This window comes from Ipomoea nil, unplaced genomic scaffold (genome assembly GCF_001879475.1).
Source record: "Ipomoea nil cultivar Tokyo-kokei standard unplaced genomic scaffold, Asagao_1.1 scaffold2480, whole genome shotgun sequence".
Classification (NCBI taxonomy): Eukaryota; Viridiplantae; Streptophyta; class Magnoliopsida; order Solanales; family Convolvulaceae; genus Ipomoea; species Ipomoea nil.
Genome location: NW_017618908.1, coordinates 3,192,963 through 3,214,386, shown reverse-complemented (window position 1 = coordinate 3,214,386; position 21,424 = coordinate 3,192,963). Strand labels below are relative to the sequence as shown.

The 21,424-nt window shown below is 34.4% G+C and overlaps 2 protein-coding genes across 3 annotated transcripts; one reads left to right on the top strand and one right to left on the bottom strand.

Moving 5' to 3' along the window:
- Positions 1 to 6,492: 6,492 nt before the first annotated feature.
- Positions 6,493 to 10,122, bottom strand: LOC109153363 (omega-hydroxypalmitate O-feruloyl transferase). Its single transcript, XM_019301282.1, has 2 exons — positions 9,629 to 10,122; positions 6,493 to 7,555 (listed from the first exon to the last, which is right to left on the bottom strand). Exons 1-2 carry the CDS (start codon positions 10,082 to 10,084, stop codon positions 6,590 to 6,592), a joined length of 1,422 nt encoding a protein of 473 aa, XP_019156827.1. The 5' UTR covers positions 10,085 to 10,122; the 3' UTR covers positions 6,493 to 6,589.
- A 5,840-nt stretch (positions 10,123 to 15,962) lies between these two features.
- Positions 15,963 to 18,409, top strand: LOC109152869 (transmembrane protein 136-like). 2 transcript variants are annotated; one of them, XM_019300538.1, is made up of 5 exons: positions 15,963 to 16,359; positions 17,284 to 17,418; positions 17,543 to 17,662; positions 17,797 to 17,895; positions 18,143 to 18,409. In XM_019300538.1, exons 1-5 carry the CDS (start codon positions 16,132 to 16,134, stop codon positions 18,242 to 18,244), a joined length of 684 nt encoding a protein of 227 aa, XP_019156083.1. In that variant the 5' UTR covers positions 15,963 to 16,131; the 3' UTR covers positions 18,245 to 18,409. The 2 variants fall into 2 exon arrangements, with proteins under 2 accessions (XP_019156083.1, XP_019156082.1); XM_019300537.1 differs by having other exon boundaries at positions 17,278 to 17,418.
- The last annotated feature ends 3,015 nt before the right edge of the window (positions 18,410 to 21,424 follow it).

Here is a 21,424-nt window from a genome sequence, read left to right as displayed (position 1 = left end):
TAGCAGTAGAAACTAATCTTTGGTAGAGAACTCCAGAAGACTTCAAAATTGGAAGACAAGTCTCAATTGATAAAATAATGTGTATTTTATGAGTTTGAATAATGCACTTTTATGTGTTAGAATAATGTACTTTATGTGTTTTGAGACGGTGGGTGGTCTACACAATTGTATGAATCATAGTATCAAGTAATATGTATTCAATACACAAATAATATATTTTAGTATATTAAAATGTACATGATATTAAGGAAAAATACATTATTTGAGTACTAGAAGTACATTATTTTGGTCCTGTTTGGTAACGTGGTTAGCTTATCAGTCAATTTTGGCTTGTTTGACTACTGTTAGCTGTTTGACTTGGTTAAACAACTTTGATTAATTAGTTTTTTGTAACAGCATATTGCTCCAAAAACCTAAAATTCAAAAAGTTTATCAAAGCAGATTTTTTGATAAGCTTTTCAAGAAAGTCATTTTGCATGTAATTAGCTATCAATTAACAGTTAATTTACCAAACATCTTTCTATAATCAGCTAATACTATCAATTAGTCAAACCCACTAACACAATCAGTTAACAACTATTACCAGACACTCCCTTTGTATAATGTACATTCAGTGTACAATTGTACAAATACTGTACTTTTAGTATATTAAAAATATACATTTTGTCATGGGGGCAATGTATGGACCATGGTCCACACAATAATTTGTCAATCGTTATGCTGTGGAATAGTGTCCATTTTGCAATGTGGACACAATTCTATGTCCATAATTATTGAACTATATGTTCATAATTATGAAGCTATATATTTATAATTACTGAACTCTATATTCATAATTACAGAACTCTATGTTCATAATTATAAAGCTATATATTCATAATTTTTGAACTTCATATTCACAATTATTGAATTTCTATATTCATAATTACAGAACTATATGTTCATAATTATGTTCATAATTATAGAACTATATGTTTATAATTTTTGAACTATATATTCATAATTATGAACAGTTTTGAAACCGTGTACACATTGCAAGGCGGACACGATTCCACAGCATAATTTGCCATAATTTCTCCAATAATGATTGTAGGGCTAGAAGAAGAGAAAGGGTAGTGGGCCGGACCAGAGAAGTTGGTATGTTGGGCCTGATTAAATGCTAGGCTTCTAATGTGGCCTGAAGAACGGTCCATTGTGCTCACGAGAAGAAAGAACTTTTGGGCAACTAGAGATAGTCAATGATGGGCCAGCTAATAAAATTGGGCCGGACCTAATAAGGTCTACAATTAGGCTTTAGCTGATTTATAAGGAAAAAAGTTGAACTCAAAATGATGACCCTACTGTCCCCGAAAGTTTAATGGATGAGTAAATTACAGAATGTCAGAGTTTTGGTGAAGAAGATAAATCATGAGATATGTCTTAATGATTTATTTTAAAATACGTGTAACCAATGCTCACAACAATACTAATTTCATATCTCTCATTGGTAGGAATCGACCACTATACCGAATGAATTCTGCTTTCATTTCCCCGTATGGAGCGGGCGAAGGTCCAAAGGACACGTAGTTGAGAATGAGTCAAAAATTGAAAAAGAGAAGGAAGCTAGCGAACTTGTCGCGGTCCTACCTCGTAACTTAATGCATGTTTTTCATTTATTTATTTTTTTAAAAAAATTGGTCATCCAATTGAGTTGACAAATTGTAACACGTTATATATAGTTTCATTTTTTTAACTTCCTAGACTTAAATACTATAAGCTGGCCATATGCAAGTGCCAAATTGTACATGTGAATAAATTTATTTTATGTAATTAATTACTTTAAAAATTTATTGGGGATAATGGGTCATGGGCACAATCGTGCTCACTGAATAATGTACCTCGTAGCACTATTTTCTTTTTAAAAAAAAAAACTCTTATTATTTAATTTGTTAAGAACAAACAAAATGTTTACATGTCATAGGTATCATACATAGAAAATTGGAAGCATGCGTTTGTGTGGATCCACAAAAGGTTCTGGTTTTTGGAATTCAAGATTTGGACAAAGTGGCCTAGATTATCTGTATAGTGGGTTAGTGGGCATAATATGCGTATTTTTTTTAATTTAACATATCCAATTTGATTATAATATATACTATATTGTATAAAAAAAAACGAGTTAATGTGACGAAAATGTTCAAGAATTCCTTTCTGAATGACAAGGAAAATTCATAATTACTAGTTGAGGATGTGTATTGGTAAATTTCGTTTTGTGACCTTAATCAGTAAAGGACCACAAGAAAGTAATTAGAGAGATTGCCTATATGGTGGGTGTTATTAGTATTATATATGGGGCCTAGAGCCATTTAAGTATTATTTATAAAAGCATTTATTTGTTTAAAATTAAAGTTTTTAATACTATTAAGATTAAAAATGCATATGTCAAATAACTAGATAGATATCCATGAATATATAATATGTTATTCTTCCCATTAAGAACTACCAACAACTTTTATAATAAGAATAAAAACCTAATAATCCACAATGCACTTCTATCTTAGAATGTAAGAGATGAAAGTGAGTGTGAATACCACCACAAGACAAAGTGTTGGTTATGAATGTCTTCAAGATTTAGTTAATTAATATAATTCTTTGACTTTTGTTAGGGAATCTTTAATTAGTTATCTATGCACTTATGTTCCATCCAAGCTTAGCTTACTTTGGAGGCTAATTAAGAGATTAAAAGTAAGAGGATGAACATGCATTACCATAAACCTTAAGATAATGCAAATATTAGTTTTATTCTAGTGAAATAGTTGTTGGGCATACGTATGGATTACTAACGCTAGCATCTTGTTATTTAAATAATGTAACATTGACTACGCAAGTATAAAAAATAAATTGTGTATTTACTATTTGTTATAACTTTCAACAAAGTGATAAACACTTAATTGGGCCTTGTTTGGTAAAAAATTAGCCTACAGGTCATTTTTGGCTTATTTGACCACTATTAATTGTTTATTTTAGTTAAAATATCAATATAAGTGTTTTGTTAATTAGCTTTTTGCAACTCCAAAATGCTAAAATTCAAAAAGCTACTCCAAGCAACTTTTTCAATTAGCTTTTTTCAAAAAATAAATTATATCAAACAGCTATCAGCTAACAGTTAATTTATCAAACACTTTTCTACAACAGCTAATGTTATCAACTAGTTATACCTTCTAATTAACACAATCAGCTAACAACTATCAGTTATCAGCTAACAACCATTACCAAACTGAGCCTTGATAATTTTTTGTATTATATATTAGAGCATGTTAGTTGCGAGTTCAAGGTAGATGTTGGGAGGGAGATTGTTAGGCGGAGATCTAAAGAGACAAGTCTAACTTTGAAACACACATGCATGACACCTCTAGTCACACTCTAAAATCTCTCGAATAATTCCAATGATATGGAATTAATATAAGTGTGGATAATCTTTCTCGTTTTCCCTATTCAAAATTAAACCTTCTCAACAGACTAGCTAATAATAACTAAAGAGTAATCTCATGTTCTCAAAATATACCTCTACCACTTTCGATCAATTTTAAAAATATATATAACATTTTATACTAATATTATTCTTACTATTTTACTTATTAACAAATTTTTATTATTTGGATGTAGGGTAATCATAAGTCATAACCAAGTTCCATTTGAAAATGTTCCATTTATTGCATAACCCACCTTGAACATTTAAAATATATTTTTTACCACTTTGAAGCCGACGCTCGATCTAAAAAAAGAAAGAAAGAAAAGATATCATATTCTTCCATCTTTTCTTGATTGAAGTCATATTATGATTGAACAATATATGAATATAATCAAATGTCTCTGTTATTGCATCTAGGAATAATTATGCCAATAACTTCCCACTCCAAATATTGGGTGATGATGACGGCGGGTTACAATTACTCCAATTTTGTATTAATAGTTTACGTTACAAGGTTCTAAATTCAACTCATTGTGGGAGTTTTTTTTTTTATTATTTTTTTGTTTTGTTTTGTTTTTTTTTTTAATAAATTTTATTTATTTTTTCAGTTTGAGTTGGTTAACTATTGAGAATCTAAATTGGTTCATATCATTGTGATCTTTTATTTAGGATCACAAGGCGTGCTTCACTAAAATAATACATTCAGATAGTGATTGCAGACTTTTCTATAAATCAAAGTTGAGGCCAACAGAGATAAAATTTGGGACTTTTTATTTGGAGTTATGTGTACCTTAAGGATCGAATCCGTCACATAGGGTCTTTCTTGTGTAGTTTACATTTCTGGTGTGATTTACCAGCTATATATTACACAGGAGAGAGATTTATCTAGTGCATGCTTTCGAATAGTGACTATAAATTTCTTTGTCATCCAATGTATAAGAAGAGCTTAATTGAATGTGAAAAAAGAAATATAAAATAGCATTGCTCAAGACATGTAAATCATTTGACCTAAAGTCACACAACTCTAGCGGTAGGGTGGGGATTTGACTCTCCTCAAATTAGAGTTTGAACTCTAATTAGACTTCCTAGATTGGAGATTGGGCTCTCCAAATTGGTGACAGTATGGAGATAAATCTCTTAGCTTGTGGCTTATAGGTCATGTTTACTTTATTTGGGTTTGTATCATCATCCACATAATTACAAGCATGTTGATGAGACTAATTAAAATTGGGATAATTGAATTGGTTGATGCGTTGTGACATATAGGTCATATGCACCCACGCCTAACCATTCCTTTATAAGCATTTCATGATCATGTTGTCAATCTTAGGATATTTGGCTTTCTACATCAAGCGTAAGATGGCCGCAAATTGAGCCCAAAATGCACAAGGGAATACAAGTATAAAATCCCTAATTGGATTTCAAAAAATAAAAAATAAAAAAGTTTACTTTGTGTCAAGTTGTTTTTATGAACACTTTGCAAAATGCAAACCATCATGTCCATCACGTACATATACATACCAATAATGTAATCGGGATGGACTATATTCTGTGTCTCTTTGTGAGAGGTGTCTATTAATATTCTCGATAGAACTGGTCAATTATGAATAACTTAGACTAGTTTACTTCATTGTGATCCTTTGCCGACTAAGTCACAAGTCGATCAATTAATGGCATTCTTTATTTGAGTTGGTCAGTTATGAACAACCTATAAGCTAGTTTATCTCATTGTGGTCCTTTGCTAGATAGGTCACAAGGTAGTCCGCTATTGGCATTCTTAGTTTGAGTTTGTCAGCTATGGGCAATCTAAGCTAATTTACTTCATTATATTGTAGTCCTTTGCTGGCTAGGTCGTCACAAATGTGGTCAACTATTGACATTCTCAGTTTGAGTCGGTTAAGATCGGTATAAACAATCTAGGCTAGTTTATCTGATCTCTTTGTGATTTGTCAATGATTAGCTGGGGTCTTAAAGGGGATTTTACCAGAGTGCATATTCGGATAGCGACTGCAAGGTTTTTTTTTTTTTTTTTTTTTTAATCAAAGGATAGATTGTATTCTATGTCTCTTTGATATTGTTTTTAAATAAAAAGATCAACATGGTCAAAAAAAAAAAATCAAAAAGTTTGTTCCACGCATGCAGTGTCATGCATATTCTTTAATTTCCATCGATCTTGTCATCTTATGATCTTATGCAGATGCAAATCTTTCCACAGAAAGGGAATATATTTAATTTATTGAAAACCAAGGAGCATGGTCATATAAAGGTGAAAACTCTTGTGTACTTTAATAATGTATGTATGTTTTTTTTTTTTTTTTTTTTTTTTGGGGGGGTGAATTAATAATGTATGTTTGAGACTCCGGCCATTCAAATGGTTTAACTTTAGTCATGTAGTCGTGTTACGACATAAACATTTTTTGTCAATAAAACTTGTCTATTAAAGTGCGATGGAGTTGAAAGATATCACAATTAGTCCAATAACTCAAACATAGGTTAGATCTTTTCGGTCCAATGATTGAAAGAATCAACCTAATTAAGTACGATTAGTCGGGAAATATGTCGGTCAATTCATCTTCGCTTGCTCATTTGTAAGATGTTGGTCCTATTTGGTAACATAGTTAGCGTATTAGTCAATTTTAGTTTGTTTGATCATTATTAGTCGTAATTTGGTTAAACAATCAAGTCAATATGAATATTTGACCCAAATCTGGGTTGCCTTCTACGGCGAGAAGGTGGTAACCGGACTCCGTGATCGGCGACCGTTTGATGGTCACTTTTTTACCTGAAAGTACGTCAAAAAATGACCGGATCTTCAATGATCGAATCTTCAATGACCTATGATAGCAGATTAGCAGGTCATTTACCTGTATTTGATTTTTATTGTATCAAAATGCATTGTTTATGGGTATAATTTCATTTTTAAAAAGTTGGAGGGGCTAATTGACTCTTTAGTAAATATTTGAGGGTTTACTTAACCATTTTCTCAAGTATTATATTTTGTTATCCCGTGACTATGAATTTCTTTTGTTATCTTAAAGAAAAAGAAATAAAAAACTAGGGATTCTCATTAGATTGATGAGAAAGAGGGATGAAGTTCATATAATTAACAAGTGGATTGATAAAAAAGTTTAAAGATATGAGTCAAGCTAAAACCATTTCAAGATTTTCCACTTCAAGATGCCCATTAATGGTACCTTCATTTGGCTTGCTGTCCAGGAATTCCGTCATGTAATATTCGAATTTTCCGACAATTTGTTGTGGCAGAGAGACCAGAACCCTAGCAGCGTTCGGGTCACCGACAAGGGGCACAAATAAGCAGTAGATATCACTGGTCAGAGGACCCATGAACAGCGGCTTCCCTTCTCCGAAATCCAGATCCTCTAACCCTAGCTTCGACCACTGAGAAATCACCAAGCTCGACGACAGATCCGTCGTCACCGATTTATCCTCCAGGAGATCCACGGCGGACCTGACGTAATCGTCCGTCAGCGCGAGCTTCGCGCGCTGTATCAGCCTCACCGCGTCGTGCAGGTTTGCACCGCTGCCGCCGCCGGCCAGATCCTTCACCGGAGCCTCCGCGCATCCCAGCACGAATCCGTTGCCGTAGTACCCCGCCGGCAGCTCCGGCTCCACGCGCTTCCTGATATTAACCGAAAACAACAGCTTCACCGCGAGCGACGGCGGCAGATCCAGCGATTTCGCCCAGCACCGCCACGTGTGCGCCGCCAGCGCCTCGAAGCTGGTGCATTTCAGCGGCGGCGCGCACTGGCTCTTCAACCGGAGGATCTGAGATTGCGAGAACGTGAGCGACGCGGGGGTCAGTGGCTGGGACTGTAAATATCTGGTGACGTCGAGGGCAGAATGGGAATTACAGTAGCCGCCGGGGGCAGACCTGGAAAACGCCGGGTGGAACGACGTCAGTTTGTGGCTCTCCCGCTCCCGGGGGTTGAACACGTGACGCGAGTGGAAAGGGGTGATGAGTGAATCCACGTCATCCCTGGCGAAGTGGGCCCAGACGTGCAAGAATTGGGCCGTTCCGATCCCGTCGCACAGGCAGTGATTCACCCCCGTGCACACAATCATTCCCCCGCAACGGAGCTTTGTTACCTGTATTAACCGCCACTCAGCTAATAAATAAATAATAATAAGGAATAATTTTATAAATGACAATAATTAATTAATGAAAGAAAGAAATAAGTGCCGGGGCTTAGTGTAGTTCGTTCGTTGCATGACTTAAAAATCACGACAGAAGGCGCTTATGTGAGGTTCAAATTTTACTGAAAGGTCTGGATTGGATCTCTTATTGCGGTACAGTTTACCTCCACAATGACTTTAAGTGTAGGGTATTGTAGCCTTATGATTAGTTCGGTAAAATAAAAATTACCCAAGTTTTTTGTTTTGTTTGTTTGTTTGTTTTTTTTAAAGGATTTGCCCAAGGGTTGTGTCTATTTAAAATGGAATATTTGGTGACGCCATTTTTGTACGAAGGTCTTACTACAACCGGCCAGTGATAGGAACATAAGATAGAAAGGCAGTAGCAATAGTGATATATAAGAGGTAGGGCCTCTTGCTTTTAGGTCAGTTTCAATGGACCCAACAAATGTCCTATGTACTAACCCTAACAAGCTGCTACCCATGCCTAATCCCAAGGCTATATATAATGTTAAGGATTTTTTATTTTATTTTGCTGGATAAATTCCGCTTATGTGTTATAATTGAACTTGAAATAGTATTAACGATAATTGAACTTATAATCTTATAGTACGATATGATATTTATATTTTACCAACTCAAGCATCCTGTTTGGGGCAACTAATGTAACAAGAGTTAACAATACTTAGTATAACTCAAAAAATATACATGTATATATATATATAGTCAAAAAAAAAAAATATCGATATCAATTAACACTTTACAGGTTTCCCAACATTCAATTTACAAAACAAAATAAAAAAAATGACATTTTAGATTTAGAAGTAATGTCATGTCTATCAAATTTTATAGGCAAAATCTTTTATATATTTTTTTGAGAGTAATATGATCAAGAAAATCTTAGTAATTCATTATTCTACTCTTTGAGCTACAATAATCGTTTATTTTATCCATCAAACTCACTCTTAAACCTTACGAAATACAAATTAAACTTGTTTTATTCCATTTGCAATTATTTTTTAAAAAAAGTCATTATCTAGTATTCTTATTTTTTTCGAAAAAGAAATTATTGTTACCGACAATTACATGTGACAATATGCGATTGACTTGATTTTTAATTTAAAAAAAGTAGTTTTCTTGTGTTACTTGGTACTTATGCAGTGGTATCAATGAAGTGTACTTCTTACAAGGTTAGTGGGAAGTGCCAAGTGTACGTAGGTTACAGGTGTCGTGTTTTGGAATCATCACACTTCACCAAACAACTCGTACGATAGAAAGGGAAAGCTCTGTGATTTCGATTACTGTTATCCTTTGCGTAAATTTACCACAATTGGTAATATTAAAGTGATGGAGTGGTAAATTATAATTTCCATATAAAAAAAAAATTATTAATTTGATTATCGTCACTAGTATTTTCTTCTTCGATGGAATTTGTAGCAAAAAATTTTCATAATACAAGTTATCTATATTAAATAAGACTTACATTTACTTAGTACATATTCTTGCAAATTTTACACATCACTACAAAAATTATTTTTTCTTAGTTATACTTTCAAAAGAAAATAATATTTCTTACTCTTAAATTGTTTACACCTAATTTTAGTTTGAATAACATAATTTGTGATAAGTGTTATAGGTCATGTTTAATAACATAATTAGTTTATCAGTTTTTTTTTTTGACTACTATTAGCTGTTTGATCTGACTTGATTAAACATCGAATGCACAGATTAATTAACTTTTTGTAACAACTTGTTGTTCCAAAATGTTATTAAAAAAACTGCTTAAAGTGACTTTTTTAAAGTTTTTTTAAGAAAATTATTTTGTATCTAATCAGCTAATTTATCAGACATCTTTCTATCAATTTGGTCTGTCGTAGATGCAGAAAGGTCTTTACAACAGAAAGCTGACCTGAACTACAAGAGGAGGGATATGCAAGAAAGTGCAGAAAGGTCTGTTATAGGTCTGTTGTAGACGCAGAAAGCTGTTTTTGTACTAGTGAAGCAGAGCGAGTATGGAGATGAGCTGACCTGAACTACAAGAGGAGGGATATGCAAGAAAGTGGGAGCTTCAACTTTATACAGCAGCTTTCGCCAAGACCTGTTGGGCTTTCCGGAGAGCTGAATGAACTCATCGGCGGTCAAATCCATGAAAGCTTCAGCGAAGACTGCGCCGGCGGCATTGCAATCGACCTGGAGCTTCCGGTGGTCGTCTGGGCAGGGGGTGAGCCTGCCGGCGAGGGGGTAGTAGTCGACGAGGGCTCTGGCGAGGGAGCATTTGAGGCGGTCGACGGCGACGGAGGTCCGGAAGAGGTAGAGGTACTTGATGGAGAATCTGAGGAAGTTCTGATCGTCGAGGTTGGAGAGGGGGAGAGAGTGGGATGGGGTTTTGGAGGTGGGAGGGATTAATGTTGGGGTGGTTGGGTAGAAACAATCTGGGAGGATTTGCAGAGGTTGTTGTTGTTGTTGTTGTTCCATCATGTTCATGTTCTTGGATAGATTCTTTGTTTGGTTTGGTGATGGAGAGCATACAAGGTTGGAGAATAGAAAGGAGCATGGTGGGAGGTTTAATTTGTAGACAAAATGAGTGGGGGTGGATATGAGGAATTGTACGGATATAGATAAACAAATTGCTGAATTTTAATTTGGAATAATGCCAAGTTGAACCAATAGAATTGGGAATTCCGTGATTTTTGACCACCTACAATAATCCTAAATAAATTTATAGTTTCACTTTATTAATTAGTAGTTGCAGGGTGCAAGATTCGATTCTTACTAAAAACTAAAGAGTGAGATACTAAAATAATTTTGACACGACATTAGTATATACAAATATTTGGCAACGTGTGAGTTAGGGGCAACGTTGGATATGAAGAATGATATTGTACATATCCGTTAATATTATTGACCAGTCAATATGGCCAGTAATATTGATGACCTCTAATAATAGATGTCGTTAGAAAAAAATAAAATTAGACGGGTAGGTCACAAAATAGAAGTCGGTCGGTGAGCCGGATCGGAATTAGGGTTGCAATATTCAATCCTTTAACCCAAGTATATTCTTGCTTCATACGTTATATGACAAATGATGGATGAGATACTCGGGCTTAGGTGATTGTCCTTGGAGTGGTCTACAAGTTGAACTGAGGCAGGTGCTCGGTAAATAGTCCAAAAGGCATAAAAATTTAAGATAGTTGTGGCGATTCAGTTTATGAAAGTGGCCCGGTCAAAATTGTTGAGAGATAATTAGGACAATGATAGGGAATATTTTCCGGATTCAATACCTGTACGTATCTCGTATGTGCTCGGTACCCGGACGGGCTGTCGAGAGGAGTCATTCCTGAGCACTTACTGACATAGAAGTTGACCGACCTGACTTGTTATACAGGACCGACTGACTGAGCAAGAGTTTAGTTAGAGGCAGTAGTTTCCTACCTTCAGGGTCACTCCGACGATCTTAGGTCAGCGACGAAGCACTCGACCTTCCCCACTTAGAAAATAGAACCTCATTCCCCTTTAGCCAAACCCGATCGTAGCAAGAACGAGGGCGTCAAGAACCTTAGTCCACGTGGAGAAATTAGCTTAGCCTCCAACCTGCCCCTGTGCATGCCGGGCCTCTGGCATGTGTTCCCCTGCTCTCCTATAAATACCATAAAAAATATTTATATTTTATTTCATATCCGATTCTTTAGATACTTAGATTGGTTTGCTGGCAACAGCCCAAAGGTCACAAAACCAACAAAAAGTATGAAAAAATAATAATTTAAAACATAACCAATGACGGTGTTAATTGATATAACTAGTGGAGAATTATAAAATCAAAAAAATACGTTGCATTATATTTGTTGAGAGTAAATAAATAAGACATACTCTAACATAGTATCATAATGAGGCGAACTAGTTAGATTGAGATCGATAATAATATATTAAAAAAAGAATAGATGAGTGTTAATTAAATTGAAGTGGAGCATGTAATATTGTAATGTAATTAGAGTAATGTGCAACTAATGTAGCAGGGGGCCGGACTTGCCGTCATGCCGTGAATTGTTTGGATGTTAGGGGACTATATTATGGATTGCCAGAATGGATCCATGATTGGATATATTACCTTTCAATTCATTTTTTTTCCTCAACGACTCAGACTACCTGCAACTAACACACAAATGTCCTGCTATATATATATATATATATATATCTATCCCTTTTCCAACACTTTTTACAAACATCGAATGACCCAGAGCCATGAATTTAGCTAGGCTGACGAGACGTGAACCTAAATTTTATCTAAAATTGACGACTATAATTCATACTCATATCCATCATAACATAAATCCAATTCTTCATCTCTAACATTAACATTGTACTAGGGGTCTGAGTTGTCGACCCTGGAGTTGTCTACCAGTCAAGCTCGAGCAGGTGCTCGGTGGACGGTCCAAAAATCCCTCCATTTAAGCTAGGCGTTACGTTATTTAAATTTTATAACGCTAGGTGAAGAACACATGTCGTAATTTTCGTTGGCAAGAGCATGTGAGGCTCAACTATAATTTGATCAGGTTGATCACACCACGTGTCTATACTAAATTGACTCAAGCTGATAGAATATATATATATATAACTGAAAAGATACTTCAGGAGTCCTTTGTTTGTCTAAATGGAACAACTGATTTTTTAATTTGACAGATCAAAAAAATGCATTTATTAAGTCGGACATAATAAAAAATTACTGTATATATACATTCTGTATATCATCATCAATCCCGTTCCAATCTAATTTACACCAAACCATAACATAACCCAAACCTATTCTCAATCTCAAATGCTAATAATAAATTATTCTAATCACAAAAGTTATCTTATAACTATAATTCAACTTTAACCATACATTCAGCCTTATGTTGAGCATTAAATCTTGGAAGTTTTCTTTTATCTTTTTCTTCAAACTTTCATTAACCTCAAGAAAAGCCATATATATATATCATCATGAGGATCTCATCCTAGTATCCTACACAGATAGACTAAGGGGAGGTCGGTTAAAGTAAAATCTTTTGAGGAGTTTAAAGTCAAGATAAGCATCTGATGATGATGTTTTCGAGCATCGATCTCTTGACCGTCCGATATGATATATATATGTAAAATAGTTTGGGTGATTTCATGGGTAACCAATAATGTTTACTTTTGGTCTGGATGCAGGGCACGGGCGGCGTTGAAAGTGGTGGAATATCCCCCTCAAAGTTTGCGGCACTGTTCTTTTTGGACGACGATATGTTTATGCTTTTAGGATTAGAAACGTTGGGAACATAATGTTCCATCTTTTACTACGTTCAATGTTTCTTGGAGGAAGTAATTAAACTTGTGATTCTAAATAAGATGTGATGGGCTAAACATCTTATAATCAAACGGTATAACTGTAGCTTTTCGAGATGTGAGGTCATATAAGTTCGAACCCATGTGATTTAGTAGGCAAATTATGTTGTGCATTTGTGTGCACTATGCATAGTGTCCACGGATGCAAAAACAACGTCGTTTTGATTAAAAATGACCCGCGTCCAACTTAACAAAGAAAATCAGTTTCGATTCCCGTCAACAACATTATGTTTTGCATAATTTCTGAATGTATGGCTATGAAATTATTGATATATAATTATGCAATTCTTGATTTATAGTTATGAAATTATGGATGTGTAGTTATGCAATTCTAAATGTATAGTTATGAAGTTATGTAATTCTGGATTTATAGTTATGAAGTTATGGATGTATAGTTATGCAATTCTGGATGTATATAGTAATGAAGTTATGGATGTGTAGTTATGCAATTCTGGATGTGTAGTTATGCATTTCTGATTTTTTTTTTTAAGTCGACATCAAAACGACGTCGTTTTTACATCCGTGTGCATCATGCATGGTGCACAGCATAACGACTCGATTTAGCAGCCTTGGGCCACTTGGGTTTGGGCTTAGTTGTGATGTGTCTTTGGGCTTTAAATTTCTTTTTGGACTGTAGACTATTGTTTTGCATAGTTTATGGGCCTTGTTTTGTTAGCTGTTCAGGCTTATCTATAAGGAAGCTAATAACTATGTAAATTGAGTTAAAACAAATTTCAATAGACTTGGATCTACGTGTGTTTGATGATTGATGAAATATTCAGTAGTGGGTTGGCCCAACATGACCACTATACATATGTAGTACATCTTATGACTCTAATTGGTGAAAGATCATGCAAACCTTAGGACTACTTGTTAAGCCTATAGCCGCTATACTTTTTGGAGATGGATTCTGTGTGTAGTACATTTTGTGATTCTAATCGGCAAAAGATCACAAGGAAGTACCAAAAAAATTAATAGACAATTAAGAGTTGAATTTGAAATCTTGTGATTATCAAGCTAACTGTTTGATCAACTTGACTGAGTGTGTGTTGACCTGGAGTACTTACGGTGTGTGCTAAACTCACTAGTGAATCAATCATCCTTCTAATGGAATTCATTATCCATGGTTTACACCTAGGTGTGTTTGGTTCATGGGTTTACACACTAGAAATGATAATCAAAATTATTTTTTGAAGATCAAAATTTAATGCATTAAATCACGAATAAAACAACTTACAATGAAAGAAGGCGGGGGGAGGGAGGGGGGGGGGGGGGCGGGGGTATCAAACCACTCCCCATAACTTGCATCAGAACTAGCCTCCCTAGCAACAGTGTGAGTGGCATAGTTCGCAGATCGTTTAGCAAAATAGAATTTAACATCATCAATCATTGATGCCAATTCTTTAACATCATCAATAATAATTCCAAAAGTAGAATTAAACGAAGGAAGAGAGAGAGAGAGAGAGAGAGAGAGTAAAAAATGTTTTGAGAGTCCATTTCCACATCTACACCACCCATTCCCGTAACTTTCAACCAGCTTAAAGCCTCTCTCAGACCAATAGCTTTTGCTTCGTTGATAGTGTAAGTCCCTTCAAGATGCATATAACAAAACACAACTAGGGGATTTGATTACCCATTGAATTAAGAACCTCGTTCCCTAATTAAAAGGGGGTATCATTTCATTTTATATTAGTAATTTGATTTTTAAGTTTGGATTAGTGCTTTTCAAATTTTTGTTTTGATTTTTGTTAATATTAGTGCTTTGGATGTCATTATATTAAGATAATAAATTGTCTTTTTTTTTTTTTTTTGAAACTTTTATTCCTATTATATGATCATATGTAACCAAACATCAATATTGATAATCATTCCAATTTCTTCCCTACTACCAAACATATAAAATACTTTCACTAAAATTCATTACCATTACCAAGTATTTTGATTCTCATATGTTAACCAAACACACTCACTGCACACACCCTTAATGCTGTTGGTGTGGTTAGTTTATACTCATTTTCAATTATCATAATATATACATACATATGAGTTCAAACATACAACGGTTGACCAATAAGATAGTCATTACATTGCCAAAACAACAACAATAATGCTCATAACAGAAAACATTAAGCTAATGGGACAAATAACGAAACTCATCATAGCATATTGCATGCATTTTTCACATGTTAAACAAGAAAAAAAATTTAAACTCTAGTCGGCAAAAAGTCACAAGGTGAAAGATCAGCCTAAATTGTTCATAACTAATAATCTCAAATTAAAAATGTTAATAAGTACATTGATTATAAGTCAATGTCTGACCAATTCGACTTGAGTTACCTCCGCAAAAATAATTAAATATATATACCATATATATCATGTTTTATGGTGCCGAACAACATCAATATTTTTTTTTTTGAATGTAACTAGGGTTTTCACCGTCGGACTCGCTAATCCCCTTGCTGAATTGTAGACACCTCTTTTGGTAATATTGATAATATAATAATATAATGGGAAAATGGTCAAATAGGCCCTCGAACTTTAGTTTAAAAATTAATTAGGCTCCTAAACTTTTTAAAGGTGCAATAACACCCATCAACAATTCATTTAAGTGCAATGAAACCCAAAAACAAATTAATGACCTGCTATCACAGGTCATTAGGGTTCAGGCCACCTTCCGACGAATTTTTCGGCGAAAAAAAAAAAAAGTGACCGGCGAAATTTTTGACAAAAGAAGTGACCGGTGAAATTTTCGGCAAATTTGGGTCGGTTGCTAGTCACCTTTTTTATGTCGAGAAATTCGCCGGAAGGTGGCCTGAACCCTAATGACCTGTGATAGCAGGTCATTAACTTGTTTTTGGACTTCATTGCACCTAAATGAATTGTTGATGGGTGTAATTGAACCTTTAAAAAGTTTAAGGGCCTAATTGACTTTTAAGCTAAAGTTCGAGGGCCTATTTGACCCTTTTCCCTAATATAATTAAACACTAATTTGCATGCGTATTGTGCTTAGGACTTCCGTCCACAATTCTTCAAACCCAATTCAATTAGCTAGCTTAGCAATCTCAATTCTTAACAGTTTCCTCCATCCTGAGAATCTCTGCAACGAACATACATTTATATATATATTCCGGGTTTCAGAAGTGTACAGAAAATCTGAAATTCATAGATTGATGGAACACTATAATTATCACATCATAACGACATTGGTGTTGAGTTTAGTTTCATGGGAAACGTTGTTTCGGTTCACAACAAGGTTTCTGTCCAACCGCTCTTTCGTTTTCTGCAACCGAATCATTTCCATCATCCATGCATCCTTAGCAGTAACGTTGGCTTCTCTGTCTGTTCAAGACTGGACCTGCCCCTTTTGCCCCCTGGCTTCCAAAGCTTCCCCTCTCCAGGTATAGTTTTTGCACCACTCCCAACATTTGGTTCATGTTTTTTTTTTTTTTTTTTGGGTGACAAAGAAAAACCCGATATAACCAGCTTTGTTAGTGTGAGCGGTCATACATTCTTCTCCTTCAGAGGATTGGGAGTACAAAACTCCCTCGTATGAAAAAAGAAACGTTGTGCTTTGGGCACGGTTTTATATCCATAATTTCTATACTGTAGATTCATAATTTTTAAACCGTAGATTCATAATTTAAATACAGTAGATTCATAATTTTTATACTACAGATTCATAATTTTTATATTATATAGTTATTAAATTATGAACATATAGTTCTCTGATTTGTGAAAACAGAGTTCAACAATTGAAATCTAAAGTATAAATTTTATGAATCTACAGTATAGAAATTATTGATATACAGTATAGAACTTATGAATATGGAACCGTGCCCACATTGCAAGGTGGGCACGTGCTCACAACATAATTTGCCATGAAAAAATCAATATGGCAAGCACTTTGTTCCTAGACCAACTTGATGTGAACAAAGATTAGTCTAAAAATGATACGAACTTAAATTTACCTTTTATAGTTAGGACCCACCTACTCATAACACATTGTGGTTAAACCCCCTCCCTCAACCAAAAAAAAAAAAAAATCAGAAAAACTGAAGCCACTATCTGAATGTGTGGACTAAATAAACTATACCAAAGAGTTAAATTGTTGCACTTATACAAAATCACACTTGACCATCTCTTTTGGGCAAAATTTTAATATTTAAGTAACGGTGTTAAAACAAGCATAAATTACGTCGGGCCAGTTATTTATAGATTTTAAAACCCAGCTCACTATATAGCAGGCTGCCAACCAAGGCCACTTGTATGATCATTATTATATATATGTATAGTTGGTTGTTTAATAATATATGCAGATGCAGACGATGGTGATCTCACTTGGGTACATGGTACATGACTTGGTGTGCTGTCTTTATTATGAGGAAATAAAGGGTAGTGATGTGTTGCACCATTTGGTTACCTGTATTGGACTTGGAACTGGACTTCTCTATCAAATGGTAATTAATAAATTAAATTGGATCAATAATTTTTTTTTTTCCTTTTGGTAATTAATCTGGTCCACCTACCATACCCTTGATGATCTTGTTGTTTCATAATTTTATTGAGTGGGGAAATTTTTAGTGTGGATCAGAATTGGTGGGAGCATTGTGGGTTTCAGAGATTTCTGGTCCATTTGATGACTTGAGAGTCATTCTCAAAGAACTTGGTTATAGGGACACCAACCTCAATCTCGCAGTTGATGTAAGCTTTATTTATTTGTTTATGTCATAAAATCGAGTTCAGCTATATAAAAATTTTATGTCAATTTCATTGTACTACAAGATTTTTGACTTATTAAATCGAACAAATTGTTTGATTTAATTTTGCACTTACAGATATGCTTCGCAGTTATTTTCTCAATTGCTAGGATGATAGGATCTACTTATCTCATGTATCTCACCGTGTCTGCTCATAATAATCCAATCCTCATCAAGGTATACTATTATTGCACTCCCACATCTTCTTTAATGTGGATTATGCTCCATCTCAACTTAGTTTGTATAATATGCTCAACACGCCCCCTCATGTGTGCGGACCATGACCTTTGGCATGACTCTGATACCAAATTGAAGCATGTGTTCCATCTCAAGTAAAAGCTTAAGCTGATAGTTGGATTGCACATTTATGTTTATATGTATTATATGCTCAACAACTTATACTGGTTGGTTTTTATGCATGCAGGCAATGAGTGTTGGGCTGCAGACAGTGAGTACATTCTGGTTCTACAGGCTTGTGAGATTTTGGACATTCAAATTCTCAAACATCACTAAATCTAAGACTTAGTTTCACCTCAAAGATCAGAGTTGCTGAATATTCTTTACACCAGCTTCATCAAAATATTAAAAAAAAAAAAAAAAAACAAAAAACAACAACAACAACAACAACACTGCAGTATAAGATATAGTTGTGCACTAATTTGTAATTAACATGTATGAGTAATATGCATTTGAGAGAAATATATATAATATAATGTTGTGCGATACAAGAAATTGAATATGTAACGTAGTCTCACTAGTCTGGTACATAATGTTATATATATAACTATATAAGTGTTACCTTTGAATATGTAATGTAGTCTTGAACACTTCAATTCCACTGCGTGATTATTTTTATTATTTTCTAAATGGTTGGAATGATCTCCTGTAAATCAAACCCAATGATTATTACTTTCATAATTTCGGAACGAAAGGAATAAAAAAATTATTTGTTCAAAGAGTGCAATGAACCAAGATGGGAAGGATGCTAGAAAGAAAGAAAAGTACGGAGTGAAAAAAGTTCACACAGAAATAAAAGCTAAACTAAAATGGTAACTGAGTGTTGGAAAGTTATATATTAAATTAGTAATGGAGATTAGTGTTTCGGATGTGTTACCATCCTAATCCATTAGGCATGATGGCGTCCTTGTAACTGCCCGTGTGGACTGGGCGCCACCCACTTGGGGTGGGTGGTTAGGGTCCAGCTTGACCGAATCTTTCGCCCGCCTCGACTAACCAGACCTCGTGAGCTCTTGGGCTCATCTTGAGGTCGGCCTTGGGCATTGGGACTGACCTTAGGGAGGCCGACCCGATCGCCCATGAGCTCCAATCCTTATACCATGGACCAGGGTTCATAGTGCATTAAGGACCCTGGTACATGTGTATGTGTACATGTTGGCCTTGTTTGGTTAATGGCGGATCTGCCAAATTTTTGGCGGATCCACCATTTTAGCGTTTTGACGGGAACCATGTTTAGTTATCAGCGGTTTGGAGTAGCAGTTTGCTCCAAACCGCTGAAATCCCAAACGCTGCTAGGAGCAGCGTTTGGGGTTGGCATTTTGGGGAAGGATTTTCCTTCCGCAAAACACCCTCCATTAAAAAAAAAATAAAAAAATTAAACTAATACGTAAGAAGCCTGAGCCTATAAGGGAGCTCAACGCCATTAATTTTATAAAACTTTCGATGTGGGATTTTTATCCCACATCATTTTTGTTTTTTTTTTTTTTTTTAAATTTTATTATTATTATTATTATTATTTCAAAAATTATTATTATTATTATACCCTTTTGGTCATTTTACATGTTAACCGCTAATCTAAACAGCTAATTTTACCAAACATCTTTTTACAAACCGCTGATACAATCTGCTGGTCAAACCCGCTAATATAATACGCTATTTGTTAACCGCTAATTAGAGGTGGCCAAAACCCGGGCCTGGGCCGGTCCCGTGCCGAGCCCGGACCTCGGTTAACATTGCTCGGGACCGGCCCATAATGTTCAGGGCCGGTCTCGTGCCGGGCCTAGTCCGGGTCGGCCCGGGCCTCTTGTGGGCCGATCCCGGGCTAGGCCCAGAATTTTTTATATTTTTTCTTAAATATATAATTTTTATAAGTTGAAATATTTTTGTTTGAAATGAGATTTGAACCCTCAACCTTTGTGTTGTCAAATTAAGTTCTTTCCAATTAAGCTAATTCAACCTCTTGTTACATTAATAATTGTTAATACTTTAATATCATTTAAACTTGTAGTCTTGTACTAGAAATCTAGTATCCAATTTATTTAAGACTTAATATTATTTGATAACTTATAAATATTATTTACTCACTAAATTTTACTGATAAATTAAAATTTATAAAAGACTTTTAAATTAAGTTTACTCTTAATTTAAGTTCTTTCCAATTAAGTTTATTAATCTCAAAATTAAAAATTAACACAATTTTCTACTAAATTAAATTTTATAAATGACTTTAATATCATTTAAACTTGTAGTCTTGTACTAGTATTCAATTTATATAAGACTTAATATTATTTGATAACTTATAAGTATTATAGTTTATAAATTTCATTTGATTTTTTACTCACTAAATTTTATTTATATAAGACTTAATATTATTTGATAACTTATAAGTATTATAAAATGTATTATAGTTTATAAATTTCATTTGATTTTTTACTCACTTAATATCAAAAATTAATAAAAGACTTCTAAATTGGGTTTGCTCTTAATATTGAGAAACATTAAGATGCCTACGTATCCTCAATAATTTAGAGGAATCAAAACCCACGTAGTTCTTTATTTTTATAATCATTTAGAAAAATAATTGGGCTTGCTCTTAATATTGTAAAAAATTAAGATGTCTACGTATCCTCAATAATTTAGAGGAATCAAAGCCCTCGTAGTTCTTGATACGTACCTCATTTGATTAGCTCATTTTCATTCTTGATCGGAAGTACCGGTAGAGGTTGCACGAGAACTAGCATTAGGCGTGGCTTCACATGATGTATTCATGGCCAACCATTCATCTATTTCATCTTCTTCCATTAGTGCAAGTTGATCTTGAGTGCGTTCTTCGGCAGCGTCCCAATCCTTCTTCATGACACAAATTTTGATGGAATCCGGTGCCAAACTTGATCTTTTATCGTCTAATACTCTCTTGCCGGCACTAAAAGCAGACTCGAATGCAACTGTTGAAGCAGGACATGCAAAAATATCCTTTGCAATTTTTGACAAAATAGGAAATTTTGTTTCGTTTCCTTTCCAAAATGTTAGTATATGAAAATCATCATTTATTTCAAAATTACAAGACAAATATGTATCTATTTCAGAAGAATTACCACTACCACTACCACTACCCTTTGATTTTTTTCAACTAAACCACTCAAGCTATTTAGTCCTTCTTGAACACATAAATTTAAAACATGAGCACAACATCTAATATGCAATAATTTACCACTAACAGGTAAAGATAAGCTTTGAAGTAAATAATCTATAGATCTAGTATTAGAAGAAGCATTATCTAAAGAAATTGAAAAAAATTTATTTCTTAATTCAAACTCATCCAAAACATTTATTATTCGTTCTTTTAAATTAAAAGCAGTATGAGATTCTTCAATTAATTCAAAACCGATAATTCTTTTTTGGAGTATCCAATTATTATCTATCCAATGACAAGTAACACAAATATATGGTTCACCTTGAGGAGTTGTCC

Excerpts from the sequence above, each read along its gene's own strand:
- LOC109153363 (XM_019301282.1), bottom strand. The coding sequence starts at position 10,084 with ATGAACATGATGGAACAACAACAACAACAACAACCTCTGCAAATCCTC. Across the intron at positions 7,556-9,628 it reads TCCCTCCTCTTGTAGTTCAG|GTAACAAAGCTCCGTTGCGG; the intron begins GTCAGCTCATCT and ends CGGTTAATACAG.
- LOC109152869 (XM_019300537.1), top strand. The coding sequence starts at position 16,132 with ATGGAACACTATAATTATCACATCATAACGACATTGGTGTTGAGTTTA. Across the intron at positions 16,360-17,277 it reads CCAAAGCTTCCCCTCTCCAG|ATGCAGACGATGGTGATCTC; the intron begins GTATAGTTTTTG and ends TAATATATGCAG. Across the intron at positions 17,663-17,796 it reads ACCTCAATCTCGCAGTTGAT|ATATGCTTCGCAGTTATTTT; the intron begins GTAAGCTTTATT and ends TTGCACTTACAG.